This window comes from Dendronephthya gigantea, unplaced genomic scaffold (assembly GCF_004324835.1).
Source record: "Dendronephthya gigantea isolate DGI-Jeju-01 unplaced genomic scaffold, DenGig_1.0 000484F, whole genome shotgun sequence".
Taxonomy (NCBI): Eukaryota; Metazoa; Cnidaria; class Anthozoa; order Malacalcyonacea; family Nephtheidae; genus Dendronephthya; species Dendronephthya gigantea.
This window is the reverse complement of record NW_021163494.1, coordinates 16,241-30,629: the sequence shown is the minus strand read 5'-3', so window position 1 is coordinate 30,629 and position 14,389 is coordinate 16,241. Positions and strand designations below refer to the sequence as shown.

The following is a 14,389-nucleotide window of genomic DNA, read 5'->3' as shown; positions in this document are numbered from 1 at the left end:
TATATGTATGATTATATGTATGATTATATGATTGATGTGGTATGGTTATGGTTATGGTATGGTATGGTTTTGGTTAGTTATGGTAAGATTTATGATAGATGCAAAAACTGAATGATAAGAACCGTACTGGAAATTCTAGCGTACAAATGAGGTCGGCGCATATCATGAGGAACACGAATAATCCAGGGAAAATCATAATTTCAAACCTGAATGCAAAGTAAATTTTTAGTTCATGATTTTGGTGTGAAAGTGCACAGTTTACATCCCTTACCATTTTAGATAACACTGTACATATTGAACGTAAGTAGTGCTTTCGAGAATGTATCAAGTTTTTATCTTGCAGTGCCTCCGGAAGTTTCTCAGAACAACATCCAACACCTCCCATTCCAATTTCTAGAAAATGAAGAGTTGAACTTCAATCGAAACTTAATGCCAGATGATATTATGATAGAAGTTTACCTGTTGTAAGACACAGGAATAACATTCATCGCCTCGCTGTAAGGCAGTGAAACAATCCCGGTTGTCTTATCTTCTGCAGAACTAAAAAAAATGAGAATGTATTACACTAGAAGAAAGGAATTTTGGAAGCAGAATAGCTGACATGCCTTGCACTATCATCATTAACCAACGTTTTCCTTTCAGAACAATTAACATGCGAAGTGAATTTGACTTTTCCACTTTTGTCTTGCACAAGGCCTTGACGTTGTCAGCTCGCAGACTGAGAAAACATTGAAGAATCTTTACAAAAAACAATGTAAGACATCATAGAAAAATCGCAAGAAATAACATTGAATTTGGCTTACCACAAGTCGTATCTCCGATGCAATAGACGTCCGATAGCCATTGTCATAATGAGTTTTTATGTGGTACACTATATATTGAATATTCGTTCTGCAATTACATAATAGGAAAGGGAGAATAAAAAAAAATTTTATATAACATCAGTGTAAAATGAATGATGGAACTGTACAGCAAAATATGGTGTAGGCATAACACGTGGCCCTGCGAAGTAGTTGGCACTAAGAACCATGCTGTAATGCCTGCCATCACCAGATATCATCAGATAATCTTGGTTTTTTAATGTTGAAATAATCCGTTTTGCTTTTTCCTATGAAGATATATCACAGGGAATATTTTTTCCTACAATTATTATATACAAGTACTATAATATCTAATTCCCGTCTGGTCCCTATTAGGCTATTACTCCTGACAATATTGTCGCACAGAAGAAAAACATTAAATATCTCAGCAAGTATTTGGGCTAAAGACCCCGGAATACAGTAAACGATAGCGGTTAAAACGATTCTTTGAATAGTATATTCCAACCAGCATATAGTTATAACCTGCATTTGTATTATACGTGAAAATAAGAATTAAAATAATAGCTTGCTTTGTTATCTGAAATTACTCACCCATTGCAAGATATATTTTGGAAATTCCATATTTTTTCGCTTTTTTGGTCTTTGTTGTCTTCAAAATGTCTAGAATTTGACATGTTATCATTCTGTTTTAATTCTGAGTAATTCTTGGTGTAGTATGTGCAAAATAATCAAAGAAAGAGCATTTTATAAGTTCTAAGCGATAATCATTGCTAATCACGTGCTTAAGGCAAGCTCGAATCGGACCTAGGTCAGATTTTCGGCTTTTGGCCCGAAATTTTTTTATTGTGAAATATTATTGCCGGTGATGCGATAATTCATATCATCAGGTATGTTTATATAAAAAATGGGCAAAAATCTTCTAAAGGCTTGATTTTGACGCTAAAGATATCAAAATATTCCTGAATATGTGAGCTAAACCACTGCAACCGGCTTTCGTTTGCATTTGGGCAATATCCAAAGAATTAGGCCGCTTTGATGTGTAATATTGAATATATACAACACGTGAATATCGTAGCTGTGAATAGCTATGTATGCATGGCGGTAAAACGCCGTATTTCCACTGGAATTTGCAATATTTAGCCTTGAAATTTACTACATTTACGAATTTGTCAGTTTGCTATATTTACTATTATTCCATGCCATGCCCAATTCTACAATATTCTGAAACGTTCAGTAGTTAAATGTACCACAGAATTCAAGTGCTACAACAGTTTGAAAGATTTACTTGCCTTTTAAATTCCGACTTTCCTGTTCGATGGGGTTCTAAAGCTGGTAGGGGAATAAAGCCTTTTAATAATGATTGAACTATAATTTCTTGTGAACTTCATGAGAGAAATAATCGAACAAATACACTCATACTGTGATACATTGGCTCGGAATATGCTCCAAAACGTGTGAAATCGAACATTTGTTGTGCAATCACCTTGCAAATATCAAAGAAACGGTATCAAATTTTGAATATAGATTAACCAATCTGATTGGTTTTTATTGAACCAATCGTGGAGTACAAAAATTGACCAATGACAAATTGACTTGTGTACAGAAATAACCAATCAAGTTGTCTTAATTTTGCTGAATTATGCAAGAGCCTACAGGCTATAAAACAGAGCCGTCTGCGACCGTTTTTCTCAGGTAAGTGAGTTCTTTCTTTAGGTAGGATCAAGGTATGTATAATTAATTTTTTAAATAGAAGTAGACCCCGTGGCCCCGCTGTTAGCTAAGAATCTCTGTCCCCGTATCTGGAAACACGGCTCACTGCTTGTCTAACTGTGTTTTGCTTTTCGTTTTCTAGGGAGCTACTAATAATTTTTTTTTGTGTTTTTCAGACAAAGACGATCGTAGTTTAGTTTCAGTATCCAACCCTAAGAAGCCACCCATATCCATGCCGTCAGTTAAACCCCAGCCAGCAATTGCCTTCATGCTAATTGTGATGCTTCATTTTCTAGGAACAACTCACCATATTTTTTGTCGTTTCAGCTACAGAGTTAGTGGGTTGTGGGTTGTTGGATGTTGTGTCGTCGGTTGTGTGTTTTGTGTTGTGTTGTGTTGTACTGTCTTGTCCTCTACGTTTCGTATTGTCTGCCAGTCGGTTTGGGAGAAGCCCTGTAGCTCTCTCTTTTTCCTGGCCACACAAAGAACACATTTTGCGGATACTCCTTTTTAGGAGTTCATGGGTTCGAATCCCATGAATGTGTCAATTTTGCGCTGATATCTAATGTGGTCCGTCTCAAATACAAAAGCACAACATCCAACGGACAATCTGCATCCTTTCATCACACCAACTACAAGTGTTGTCCTCATACAACAGAATGGAACTTCCAACGGAGCAAAGAGTAACCAATACCCAAGATGAAGTTCTTGTACCTTCTCAAACAGGACAGAATGCGGCACTTGTTAATGAAGTATTCTCGATGTTTAAGGGATCCTCTCAGTTAGACGTCCGATCAGAGGATATTTCAAAGTGGTAAGCTCATTTAAACTTGTGATTACTCTGCGAATACTTCACCCATTTTAATAAATATGAGACCACTAAACTCATTGCTGTCCGGTCGTAAACGGCGCACACAGATAATTTCGGTTTTATCTGGAAGTGTTTTATCAATTCAACTAGAAATTGTATTATCTTAAAGAAAAAACATTTACCTATTTGTATAACTTTAGTTCATTTCAAAAGCTTTCCTATAAGCCAAGATATTTATTGCAGAACTTGTACTTTTTAAATTGAATGTTAGAGAAGCAAAAATACGCAAAGCCTTCCAAAAATCTCGCCTAAAAACCTCCAAATATTTGTAGCTTACATTGGGATCAATATTTTCATATATTTTACTCGAAATACAGTTGCTTTGGCGATTTGTAGTGATATTTCCAACAAATGTGTTTACAAACGGAAACCCGAAAATGTGCATATAATTATCACCATATTAGCGAAAATTTGACAATTATGACCTCTAGGGACAATTTTACCCAGAAATCGATTTCTGGGCTTATTTTACCCCCACGGGGTAGGCAACATTACGTTTTTGACACCTCTAACCTCACGCGACAACCACTTGTGCATGCGGCTGAGCAACGCCTCGCTATACACAATAACAAATAAAAAAATCTATATTTTTCGAGTTTTTCTGCCCATCCTGACTTAAATCCTATCAGAAAAGATAACTAATGCCTTTACAGTTTATATGTAACGGTTAAAAGACGACAGGATAAAAAATAACGAAGAAAATAACGAAATTCCAAAGGCGAGTTATATTTCCATTTTGTAATCCTGTGTAATTTGATATGATTTTTAGAGCTGCACTGCAGTGTCAGGTTAACAGCAATATTGATTAATTTCTTGATTAGAAATTTTCGAGCTATATTTTGGTGGTATTTTTGTGCTTTTTAAATTAAACGGATTAATTTCAACATTAAAAAACCAAGATGATTTCATGATATCTGGTGATGGAAGCATGACAGCATGGGTCATAGCGCTAAGTATTATGCGTACACAATATTTCACTGGTGTTATAAAAAATAGATTTTTTTTCTCCCTTTCCTATTATGTAATTGCATTTACCAATATATATGTAACTGTCAGGGGTTGGGGGTATTATGTGAATATGAAAGAAAACAACCTGCATTTTGTTCTGTATATTCTTGTGTTATAGAAGTCAAAAATACATGCTGTTACTATACTGTATAGGCCCTTGTGATTCATATACAATTATAGTTTCAATTGTGTGATAGTTATGTTCTTGTAATCTCAATTGTAGATTCTATGGCATATAGAGTCGAATTGGTACGGCAAAATATCTTTGAGAATTGAAGTTTATGGCGGTTCTTCAGGTATGTTCTGGCAATTCACTGAAATACTATTTGTTCGCTAAGGAATGTTGTCCCATGGTAGCGGTACGCATGAACCTGGGATATCACAATGCTGATAGCCTCACAACCCTGGACAATAATATAATAATTTACTTGTTCCTTGTGTTTCAATTTTAGATCAAATAAAGTATGGCAACCCAGGAGTTGCTAACAATTATTACCTTTCTCTTATCACTGACTACACCTCCATCCATCGCTGTGCCATACATGGATTTGATGGACTGACATACCAAGCAAGGTAAATATTGCAGGCTACATGGTATATGTTCAGTTTATTATTATGTCATATTAGGACTGTTGGACATTATTTTTTTATTCAGTAATTCCCCTATATGGGAATGTGATAAAATTCGATGTTAACCCCCAAGTAAAGATTTCACAAAATCAATGGAAATAACGCTGTACCTCGACTGGTTTCAATTCTGGAGGAGCCGTGTATGGCAAAATTATATGCATTATCATTTCATTTTTGTTGATGATTGTTCGATGGTGTTTTGGTGCCAGAAGATAATTGATACTAATTATTGGCCCACGCTGAAGACACATAACATCCCAGATAATAGCAACAAGTGTTGGGAATGCGGATAAGTCGACAGGACATGGTCGCTTAAATGAGGCAGCTTCCTGGTCTGCACGGAAAAATAACCAGGACCAAATGCATTCGGCAAGAAAGATGTTTGTCGGAGCGATTTCACTCAAAGTCGTCGTGATTATAATTAGTGGGTGAAGACCTATTCTGTGTCCTGTAGTTCCGACGGGCAAAAATTCGATCATTACAAAATAAATGGACTAGTCAGGGTTAGCTGGATTAATAAGCAAGGCTTCTACAGATTACCCTGTCACGTTATATGCATCACATCATTTCCATGCGGTCATATATAACTTTTAATGTGTGATTAAGATTAATTGTTTAACAAATTATTCATTTCATTAGAGACTCGCTGGTGGAAAATGTCCTATCACCAACTGTAACCGCGCTTTACATCCGCATTCATCCAAAGACATGGTATGCAACATATCTTTGAGAATTGAAGTTTATAGCTGTTTTTCAGGTATGTTCTAGCAATTCACTGAAATACTATTTGTTCACTAAGGAATGAGAAATGACTGAGAGATCCATCTGACTGAAATTATAGCGAAAATTTTTCAATAAGTGGCTTATGTAAGAGCGAGTTTTTGATTTAGAAATAAATTCTTTACACCCTACCAGCGGGTTTGTCAGGTTTTTTACTAACTTAGGTGCATTGGAATACAAGTAAAAATAAGGCGTGTTTTAGAAGTTATACCTGGACGAGGAATCCAGCATATCATTATGAGGAACAAAGCTATTATAGCGGTATATACTCAGGGCTATCACAATCAAGTTTAGTGTTATCGCTTTATTTCAATGTTTGCTGCACGGTCGGATTCTCACAATTAAAAGAAAATCAAGCGAAAAGTTTCACACGTACAAAAGTATAGGTATGGAACTGGGGCCGGTTGTTCGAAAGATGGATAACTTATCCAACGGATAAGTCCTATCCAACGGATAAATCTGGATAGTTATCCATTGGATAAAAACGCGTTGCAGGAAGCGTGGATAGTGAAGTGGATAGCTATCCAATAGATAAGTTAAAATTTACCAGAAGAAAACAGGATTATTCTGAAATTTCGTACCACAACGTCAGCTGTTGCTAAGCATTTACAACATTGAATTCATAATCATTACGAATTCTCGAGTATAGTTACTGAATGGAAAAGACTTGAACAAGTGATTTGCTCGAACTTTGCACTTCACATCATAGTGATTTTATTAATTAAACACATTGCAATTTTATTCCTTGACCTTGCAACGCTTTGCCTTTCGGTCCCATAGCAAATTTAGAAACACTATTTTAATGTTCGTGAATGAAATTACTTAGATATTAGCAAGTTTCCTTGGAATAGGTTGAATCTTTCTTTGCATATTCGCGTTTATAAACTGATTAGAAGCGTATAGTAAATTTACCACCTGTTATAAATGCGAGGATGTCCAAAAAATCGCCGGTCGAACGGAATGTGTAGGCAACGTGAAACGCTGCTGCGACAAATTGCACTTCGAAAACATTTTTAATATATAGTGAATACAATCATGATGTGTATTAGTTTGTTGAAACACAGTAAGAGGAATATTGCATTTTTGTCCTATTTTATATAAATGTTTACAGTGTTACCTTGTATCTTTGAATTTATCCACTGGATAGTGGATTTAAACCACCTCCGGACCTTGGATAAATTTATCCGGTAGATAGCGATTTTTATCCTCTGGTTAAAGTTATACAAGCTTCGTGCAACCCAAATCACACGCTGGATAAAACTTATCCGTTGGATAGTGAGTTATCCGTTGGATAGCGACTTATCCACCTTTCGAACAACCGGCCCCTGTTTTTTATTTATCGGAATAACTAGTGATGTGATCTTACATGAAGCATTTTCAGTCATGCTGCTAAACTGTCGTGCTGGCTTCGCCACTGAGTATTTTATTTGCTCGCAGAGCCTCGTCTGCCGAACGTGACCGTCGGCCAGTCTTCACCATGTACGGTGACAGTTATTTTCTGCCTTTTAACTTGCCGACATGCAATGTTTCATTGCACGGTGAGTTTTCAACTTTACTGAAGGCGCTACTATACAATATGCAATTTTCCTTACAACTTGCAATGCAATTATAATTCCGAAGGATGTTAATTTGTAAAGAGTGTTCGAAATACTAAGGAAACGTTAGCAGATCGTAATAGATGTTCGTATTTGACAACTTTAGATGCCTCAGGAGTAGAATGGTTTTGCAATTTGCAAGGAAAGTTGCGTAGTGTAACAGCGCCTTGAGATTGTTTCGGAAAGCTGGTTAAATTTCGATGTAACTTGCAAACATGTAATGTTTCATTGCAATTGCGAGTTGAAAATAAGGGTCATTGGACGGAAGAACGGGACAAGTATCGTAGTTTTCAACATACCTTTTATAAGGGCGGAGACATTGATCTTCCATCCACGGTCGGTTTTATCATTTTTTCTGCTTTTTCTATCATTTCTTTATCCTACAAAAGACAAAAAAAACTTGTTAAATCGTGGATCAATCTAACACTTTTAAAAGCTTTCTCTCCTAACTGAACTAATTTTATTTATACCGTATAGTTCTATCAGTTCTAAATTGTCCTTCATGGAGGTCCAGTAGGGGTCATCCCGTATTGATGCAGTGTTACTACAGGAGGAAACCTGAACTAAACTGACTTTATTTATGCTGGATAGCTGTATCAGTTCTAAACTTCAACCAAACTAATTCTAACAATTCGAAAAAGCTGGGACTTCAGACGAAAAAGGTCAGCCGATTTTGAAAAATCTTAGATGCGGGGTGTTATAAGGCGGTTAGTAATTTCATCATCACCTTCATCCAAGGATGTTCCAGAGCTTCTGAAACCGTGATGCATTTTCTGTGACCAACAGTAAGCAGTTTTGTTATAAGATCCTTAGCTTCACTGCTAACATTCTTCCAGAGGTTGTTCGGAAATTTATACGACCCTTCTTTGACTTGTTTCTCCAATGGGTTATTTGCCTGCTTTGAAAATAAAGAAGATCCGGAAAGTCTAAAAGACGTTAACTTTTCATTGACGTACTCCAATTTTGAAATGAGGTTAAGCTACCTCCAGCTTCATTACAAATCGTGTTCACTACGTGAATTTGAGTAAACTGAAGTATATGGCATACCAAACATATAACACACATTTCTTGTAGGATCGTTCTTCAGGCTACGGGATTAACATTTTGGTAGCGAGGTAACTTGGTGTACCACAGATTGTTTCCATATAGGAATTCTGATCTAAAAAATTAATTGTTATCATTGAGAAACTGTAACAATGAGAAATAACTGAACCTAAAACGTTTGCAGAATGCGCTCTGCTTTCGTAAAACGAAATCACGGACAAAACTCGGAATTGAGATTATAGTGACTTCCAGGATTTGCTGGCAATGGTCACATCGAATGGTTTCTTCAAATACAATTTAAAGGGCAATTTAAACACAAGTTCAATACACAACCGACACAAACCTTTATAAGCGTTTCGTCATACGAGGAACACAATAAAACATTTTCTGGCTAGAGAAGAAAAAGTTAAATTATGGTCGTTAAAGTTTAGGATATAAAGACAGTAGTGAAAAAAATTAGGGCGTGCTTACCTTCCAATCCCTGTTAGTGATGCCATTTTCATGTAAATGCTAAAAATACGAAACAGTATGAATAAAGTTAGTTTAGTTCAGGCTCCTGCAGTAACACTGGATCAATAACAGATGATCCTTAGCTTGGTGTCATTAAAAGCTCCAATCTCTTCGTGATATTTTCCATAAACTTTAGTCATCGCCTGTGAATGAAATATTCCAATTTGTTTAATTCATTCTTCGAAGGCTACACATGGCTACATTCCCGCTAAACGACATCCTCACCTGAAGGCACATTGCTTTCATAGTTGGTTTAGTTGTCAATAGGAATCAGTGATACAGATCGTTAGACAACTCGAGCCTGAAAACAAAATAGAAAAGTCGATCGAATCTTGAATGGTTTCATCCATGATTCTATACTTCTCTACTACATTCTGCAGGACAAATAACATTGCGTGAACTGTGCAGCAATATAGAGAATAGGGGGAAGCCAGACAGAAAAGCACATGGAAAGTAGTTTGAATATTTGCAAACCCTGATAGATAAATGTCGTGGACTCACACATTTGTTATCGGCGTCTCCTCGTCGTTTTGTTCCAACAAGACTCTCAAATAATAGTCACCTGATAGCAGAGATACGTTACTGAGTTTGATTCCTATCGAGGAATAAGGGGGGGACGCTTTATGAAGAACTGTTAAAAAGCTAGAGCAGTTAGGCTTATCACTAACCTGTTTCAGTTCATCAGCTAAACATTCATACAGGACTTCAAACTAAAGGTGATTCCAAAAGACAACGTAGTTTCCACTCAGATCTTTTTCCATTGCAAATGCGTGCAAATCAGATTCGAGTGCCCCAGAAGTTCCTCTCGCGTCTGTCACATTGAAAACATAAGAAATTGTTTCATACTCTTTTACGAGAACAGTTTAGAGAAAGAGGTCAGGACTATTGAATTTGTCTTGTTATACTCATAGCGACAGGAAATCCTCCATTACATTTCCATATCCTATATTTTCAACGGAAACTAACCTTAACTTCGAGACTCACCTTGTAATTCCAAATCAGGTTGTACGCTGTCAGATCTTGACTGAATCTGTAAAAAAGATCCGCTTAAATATCATTGCTTTTTCATCTTTCAAACGACTAGAACATTTTCCCATTTTCTTAATATGAACACTTACTTGTAATAAAAAAACTGGATTTAAATTCTCACATCTTTCCTGGATTTGAATCCTATTTTTGTCCTCCAATGCGAGAGATATCCTTCAAGTTGATTCCTCAACGTTCCCCTCGTTTTTCCAGAGCTCTAAGACACAAGTATAGCACGTGAAATAACAGGCTTATACGTACATGCAAGCATGCATTATGAAATTTTGGAACACGATTGTTGATTTAAAACGTACTTCTGCAAGCTTTACATTGTCACGAATTGATAAACGATCTTCTTCAGTCTCTGGTGGCTGAAGGAAAGATAAAAACTTTCCAACAAAATTGTTTCTTTACAAAAAGGTTTTACACTTCTGAATGAATTACCATTTAATTATTTCCTCAGTGGGGCAGTTGCACAGTTTAAGGATGAATGATGGAGTTTAGTTACCAAAGCAGTTGATACCACTTAGTCATGAATACGATTGGTTAGTCAGAATCACCTCAATGGGTTTATGTAAATAATGGCCCTCGCAAAAAAGTTTTCAAAGATTTCTTACTTCGTCAGGGCTTTCAAGGTAATAGAGCAAACCAGCAGGCTGTGAAAATCGTATTCAAATTTATTACATAATTGTTTATGAACCAAAAATTATGAACAGGAAATCTCGCATTTAAACTTTCTTGTATATTTTAGACATTAAAAACTACTTTAATACGAACATTATTCTCGCAAGTAATGCCATTGCTGTTGGATGATGCTATGCCAACAATAATGATTATAAATTACTTATGGAGTATGCTTGTTAGTCTCAATTGAACTATTTACAGATGGCTAGTATATAGAGGATTATAAAATCACAAGTTTTAAGATGAATCTGAGAATGTTGCTAAAATACAACTCAGGTCCTGCGGATGGAATAGAGGCTATACCTCTGCAACAATTTGTTAATTTATCACACTAATTCGCACCTGTTCAATAGCGAACGTCTATCAGTGCTTTGCGTAAACATGGCCATGCGTAAGCGTTTTGGTAGAGCGCCCTCGGCAAGCGCCAGAACTTGTATTTTTGCCGCGGTTTCTTCATCAGCTTCCTAAAGTGAAGTTCTAACTAAATATTAACAGATGATTTTAGGCACTTCACACGATGCAGGAATATTCTTGAGGTTTTAAAGGGTCTTAATTTCGAGTGGTATTATACGCACTTCAAATTCAAGCAGGGAACAGTTGATGGAAAAATGAGTCAACTGTACGTCCTCAGTGACAAGAGCATTGCACCGGCATCGCAAAAGCGTAGGTTCGATTCCTGCCGGAGGATCTATAGTTCACTCATTTTTCCGTCATCTGTTCCTGGCTTGATTTGAAGTGTGTATAATACCTCTCAAAATTAAGACCCTTTAAAACCTCTTAAATATCAACTGAACTAATATGTACATTCATCACGGCTAAAAAATGCAGAGCGTTATAAATGACGTTCGTCAAAGGCGAAAATTCTCAATGGATGAATGAATGAATAAAACGTACCTCGATTATCGCCTTCAGAACCATGCCAGCACCTTTCACAATTGTTGTCGACGGATGCTGAAATTGTTGAGGAACGAATTCAAAACCACGATTGGTAAGAACCATTAGCGGGGCAATAGTAAAACATACATAAGCGAAGAAATGGTAAAATTGGTACTATTATTTAGTTTTGTCGTAAACCTACCTGGAACAATCGATAAATGCAATGACCCATTTCTAGACAAACAAATAACAGACTTCATGAGTTGCTCCTATGCATGGGTCAAGCTAGTGGACGTGGTAAACTTCACCAAAAAGGTAAAGAGAGAAAGGCTATTTAATCAACTCTCAACCTCAGTCAAAGAGCCATAAACTACCAAGAAGACAAGTTGAATGAAAAGCTCCTCAAATTTCTTTGTAGCATACCTGCAACTTTCTCCAGTAATTTCCCAAACTGTTCATCATCTGTTGTCTCACTAAGAGGAATATGCAATAGTCGATTTATTGTAACAGACTACATGAGTTGATTCAAAATATTGGAAGCAATCACACCTTACTATTAGTTTAACATGAATGTCCAACTTCACCCCCGTATTATTTTAATATATTGCAAAGCAACTAGAACAAACCTGTAAGGAGGACACAGAGCAAACGTCAGAAAATCAAGCAATCCACTTATAACTAAAACCCCAGTAGAACGAATATAGAAGAAAAGTTTTCATGGTTAATCTATTTCTTGTGTTTAGTTAGAAAGGTAGTTCAAATTAGAAAGGCAGTTGCTACGAATCACTTGCTGGGTTTTGCAAGGGAATTTCTCTTCCAAAACAAAGCTATATACATACAAGAGGGATGGAAAAATAAAATGCAAGGGTTCAGCATAGATTATAGGCAACCAACACCGCACATCTTACAACATTTATCGTGAGAATTTCCAACAAACTGCTTAGAAATTTTTCAGAGGATAACAAAGAGCTTTTGTTTATCTGTTCTTGTCGAATGTCATAGTTATCGTGCGTTGGCTATATAAAAAAACAGAATTGGTTTCGATAAAATTGGATCCTGTTAACATTCAGATTTCAAAGTTGGCTGAGTTTATGTGGATTGCAAGTTAAAGGGGTAACACTAATGACAGTGACAGATTTGGCAACATATTACCAGGAAATTCATCGTTAAAGTGTTGGCGCTTTCCTTTATACGGAAAAAACGGCCAGACCGGTCCTATTGTTGATCTCGGTACAGACAGATTAGTGGTATTTTAGAGTGTTTCAAGAACTCTGCGTTCAAGTATATCGTTACTTGCATCTGTCTAGCTCGGAAATTTCGCAACTATATTCTTAACGAAATACTCTGTTTTAAATTTAAATATGACCGGTCTGACCATTTTGGCCGCTTAAAGGAAAGCCCTCTCTTTACCTGCATCAGAGCACACAGGATGTCGACAGCGGCGTGAGTCACGGCTTCATTATTCCTCTTCAAAGGTTTCACAGTTTTCACACCAACCTTCTCATAGAAGCTGTAGAAACAAAACAGAAACACGGTCTAGAGAAAGTGAGCTGGTTGAGTAAACAGCGTGTGTTATGGTTAAAGATAAACTTTTCGTTAATAACTTTTTGTTATGGTTAAAGATAAACTTATGGTTAAAGATAAACTTCTAGTGAGCGTTGTGAAACCTGCTTTGGATCCAACCTAATGTCTCAAAGCGTGAAACAGTGCTTCGAGATCTTTATCTGATATTTTGTTTTGGTCTCCCTAAATAGACGAAACATTTTAACTATTTTATGTATATATTGAATACCTGTGAAGGTAATAGCAGTCAGAATATGTATATTTTAGGGGTGAACACTAAATATATTTATTGGCAAAGATATACAATACCTTCGTGAGCAATGAGCATTGTGATGGCATTAATGATAAGTCTTTCTTTATTCTCCGGGAAAAGTCCTTACAAAATATTTAAAATCGTTTGAAATATATATTGGAGTTTAAAAGACTTAATATTCCAGCCGTACTTCTGGCGAGAAAAATTCAAATCTACCATTTCATGGATTCGGACCCAGTCAACTCAGCAACCAGAGTTACCGCAGCGTAGTCCCTAGGCCTCTTAACGTTCCTTATACGCGGCGAGGCGGGAACTGAGAGGCCTAGAACAAAATGTTTTGTATTTTGGCTATTTTGTCCCCACTTTCTGTATTGAGGTCAGTTTACGATCCACGACGCGGTTAACTGGCCTTGTTCGACGTCGCAAGTCAAATATCTGCTTGAAATAACCTACGGGATATTAATTATACTGTCAGGACTTCGAAATATCCATACAAACGTTTCAATGTCATTTGCTGTCGACGCTATCGACTATCAAGTAAACTCGAGTCCGTGCGTACATGGTTATGATTATAATAAGCTTCAATCTGCCAATTTAAATTATTCTCGCTTCCTTATAACGATTATTTGTGTAAATCTAGGTCAACTAATGCATACTAAAATAAGCAGAAAACTAACGTGCGTATGAAAAACACGTGAGTGGAAAACAGCCTTAATCCAGATTTTGACAGAACATTAAAACTCAGTAAAAATGCAATAATATTCTCTACACAGGATTTTGTCTGCAGAAAAGTACAAAATAAGAAATTGTCAACTTACGTCTTGGGTGACTGCATGAAGTAGACCGCTGTAGGAAATATTGCAGTTAAATCTCTACACATCTTCGGTTAAATTTCCTGCAAGGAACCAGTAATAAGACAATATAAGCTTTTGGAGATATTTCAAAAATTTAAAGTGAAATAAAAAGAGAAATATTTCACCTGGAGACGCAGCGAGGAATTTTAAATGACTGCTTTCTA

At 36.5% G+C, this 14,389-nt stretch overlaps 1 protein-coding gene and 1 long non-coding RNA gene across 7 annotated transcripts; both read right to left on the bottom strand.

The window, feature by feature from the left end:
* Positions 1–2,110: 2,110 nt before the first annotated feature.
* On the bottom strand, positions 2,111–8,478 carry LOC114543570 (calcium/calmodulin-dependent protein kinase type II delta chain-like). Of its 6 annotated transcripts, none has more exons than XR_003690101.1 (4): positions 8,399–8,478; positions 8,143–8,313; positions 7,715–7,795; positions 2,111–2,150 (listed from the first exon to the last, which is right to left on the bottom strand). XR_003690101.1 is itself a non-coding variant. In XM_028562497.1 (3 exons), the coding sequence occupies exons 1-3, from the start codon at positions 8,408–8,410 to the stop codon at positions 7,718–7,720; spliced, it is 261 nt and encodes an 86-aa protein (XP_028418298.1). In that variant the 5' UTR covers positions 8,411–8,478; the 3' UTR covers positions 7,578–7,717. The 6 variants fall into 6 exon arrangements, 2 of the variants coding, with proteins under 2 accessions (XP_028418298.1, XP_028418299.1); XR_003690102.1 differs by lacking the exon at positions 2,111–2,150 and adding an exon at positions 4,958–4,997; XR_003690103.1 differs by lacking the exon at positions 2,111–2,150 and having other exon boundaries at positions 7,578–7,795; positions 8,463–8,478.
* A 593-nt stretch (positions 8,479–9,071) lies between these two features.
* Positions 9,072–9,510, bottom strand: LOC114543569. Its single transcript, XR_003690100.1, has 3 exons — positions 9,471–9,510; positions 9,195–9,270; positions 9,072–9,112 (listed from the first exon to the last, which is right to left on the bottom strand). It is a non-coding gene; the product is annotated as an uncharacterized LOC114543569 (long non-coding RNA).
* Positions 9,511–14,389: the final 4,879 nt, after the last annotated feature.

Excerpts from the sequence above, each read along its gene's own strand:
- LOC114543570 (XM_028562497.1), bottom strand. Across the intron at positions 7,796-8,142 it reads TGGAACATCCTTGGATGAAG|GATAAAGAAATGATAGAAAA; the intron begins GTGATGATGAAA and ends TGTCTTTTGTAG.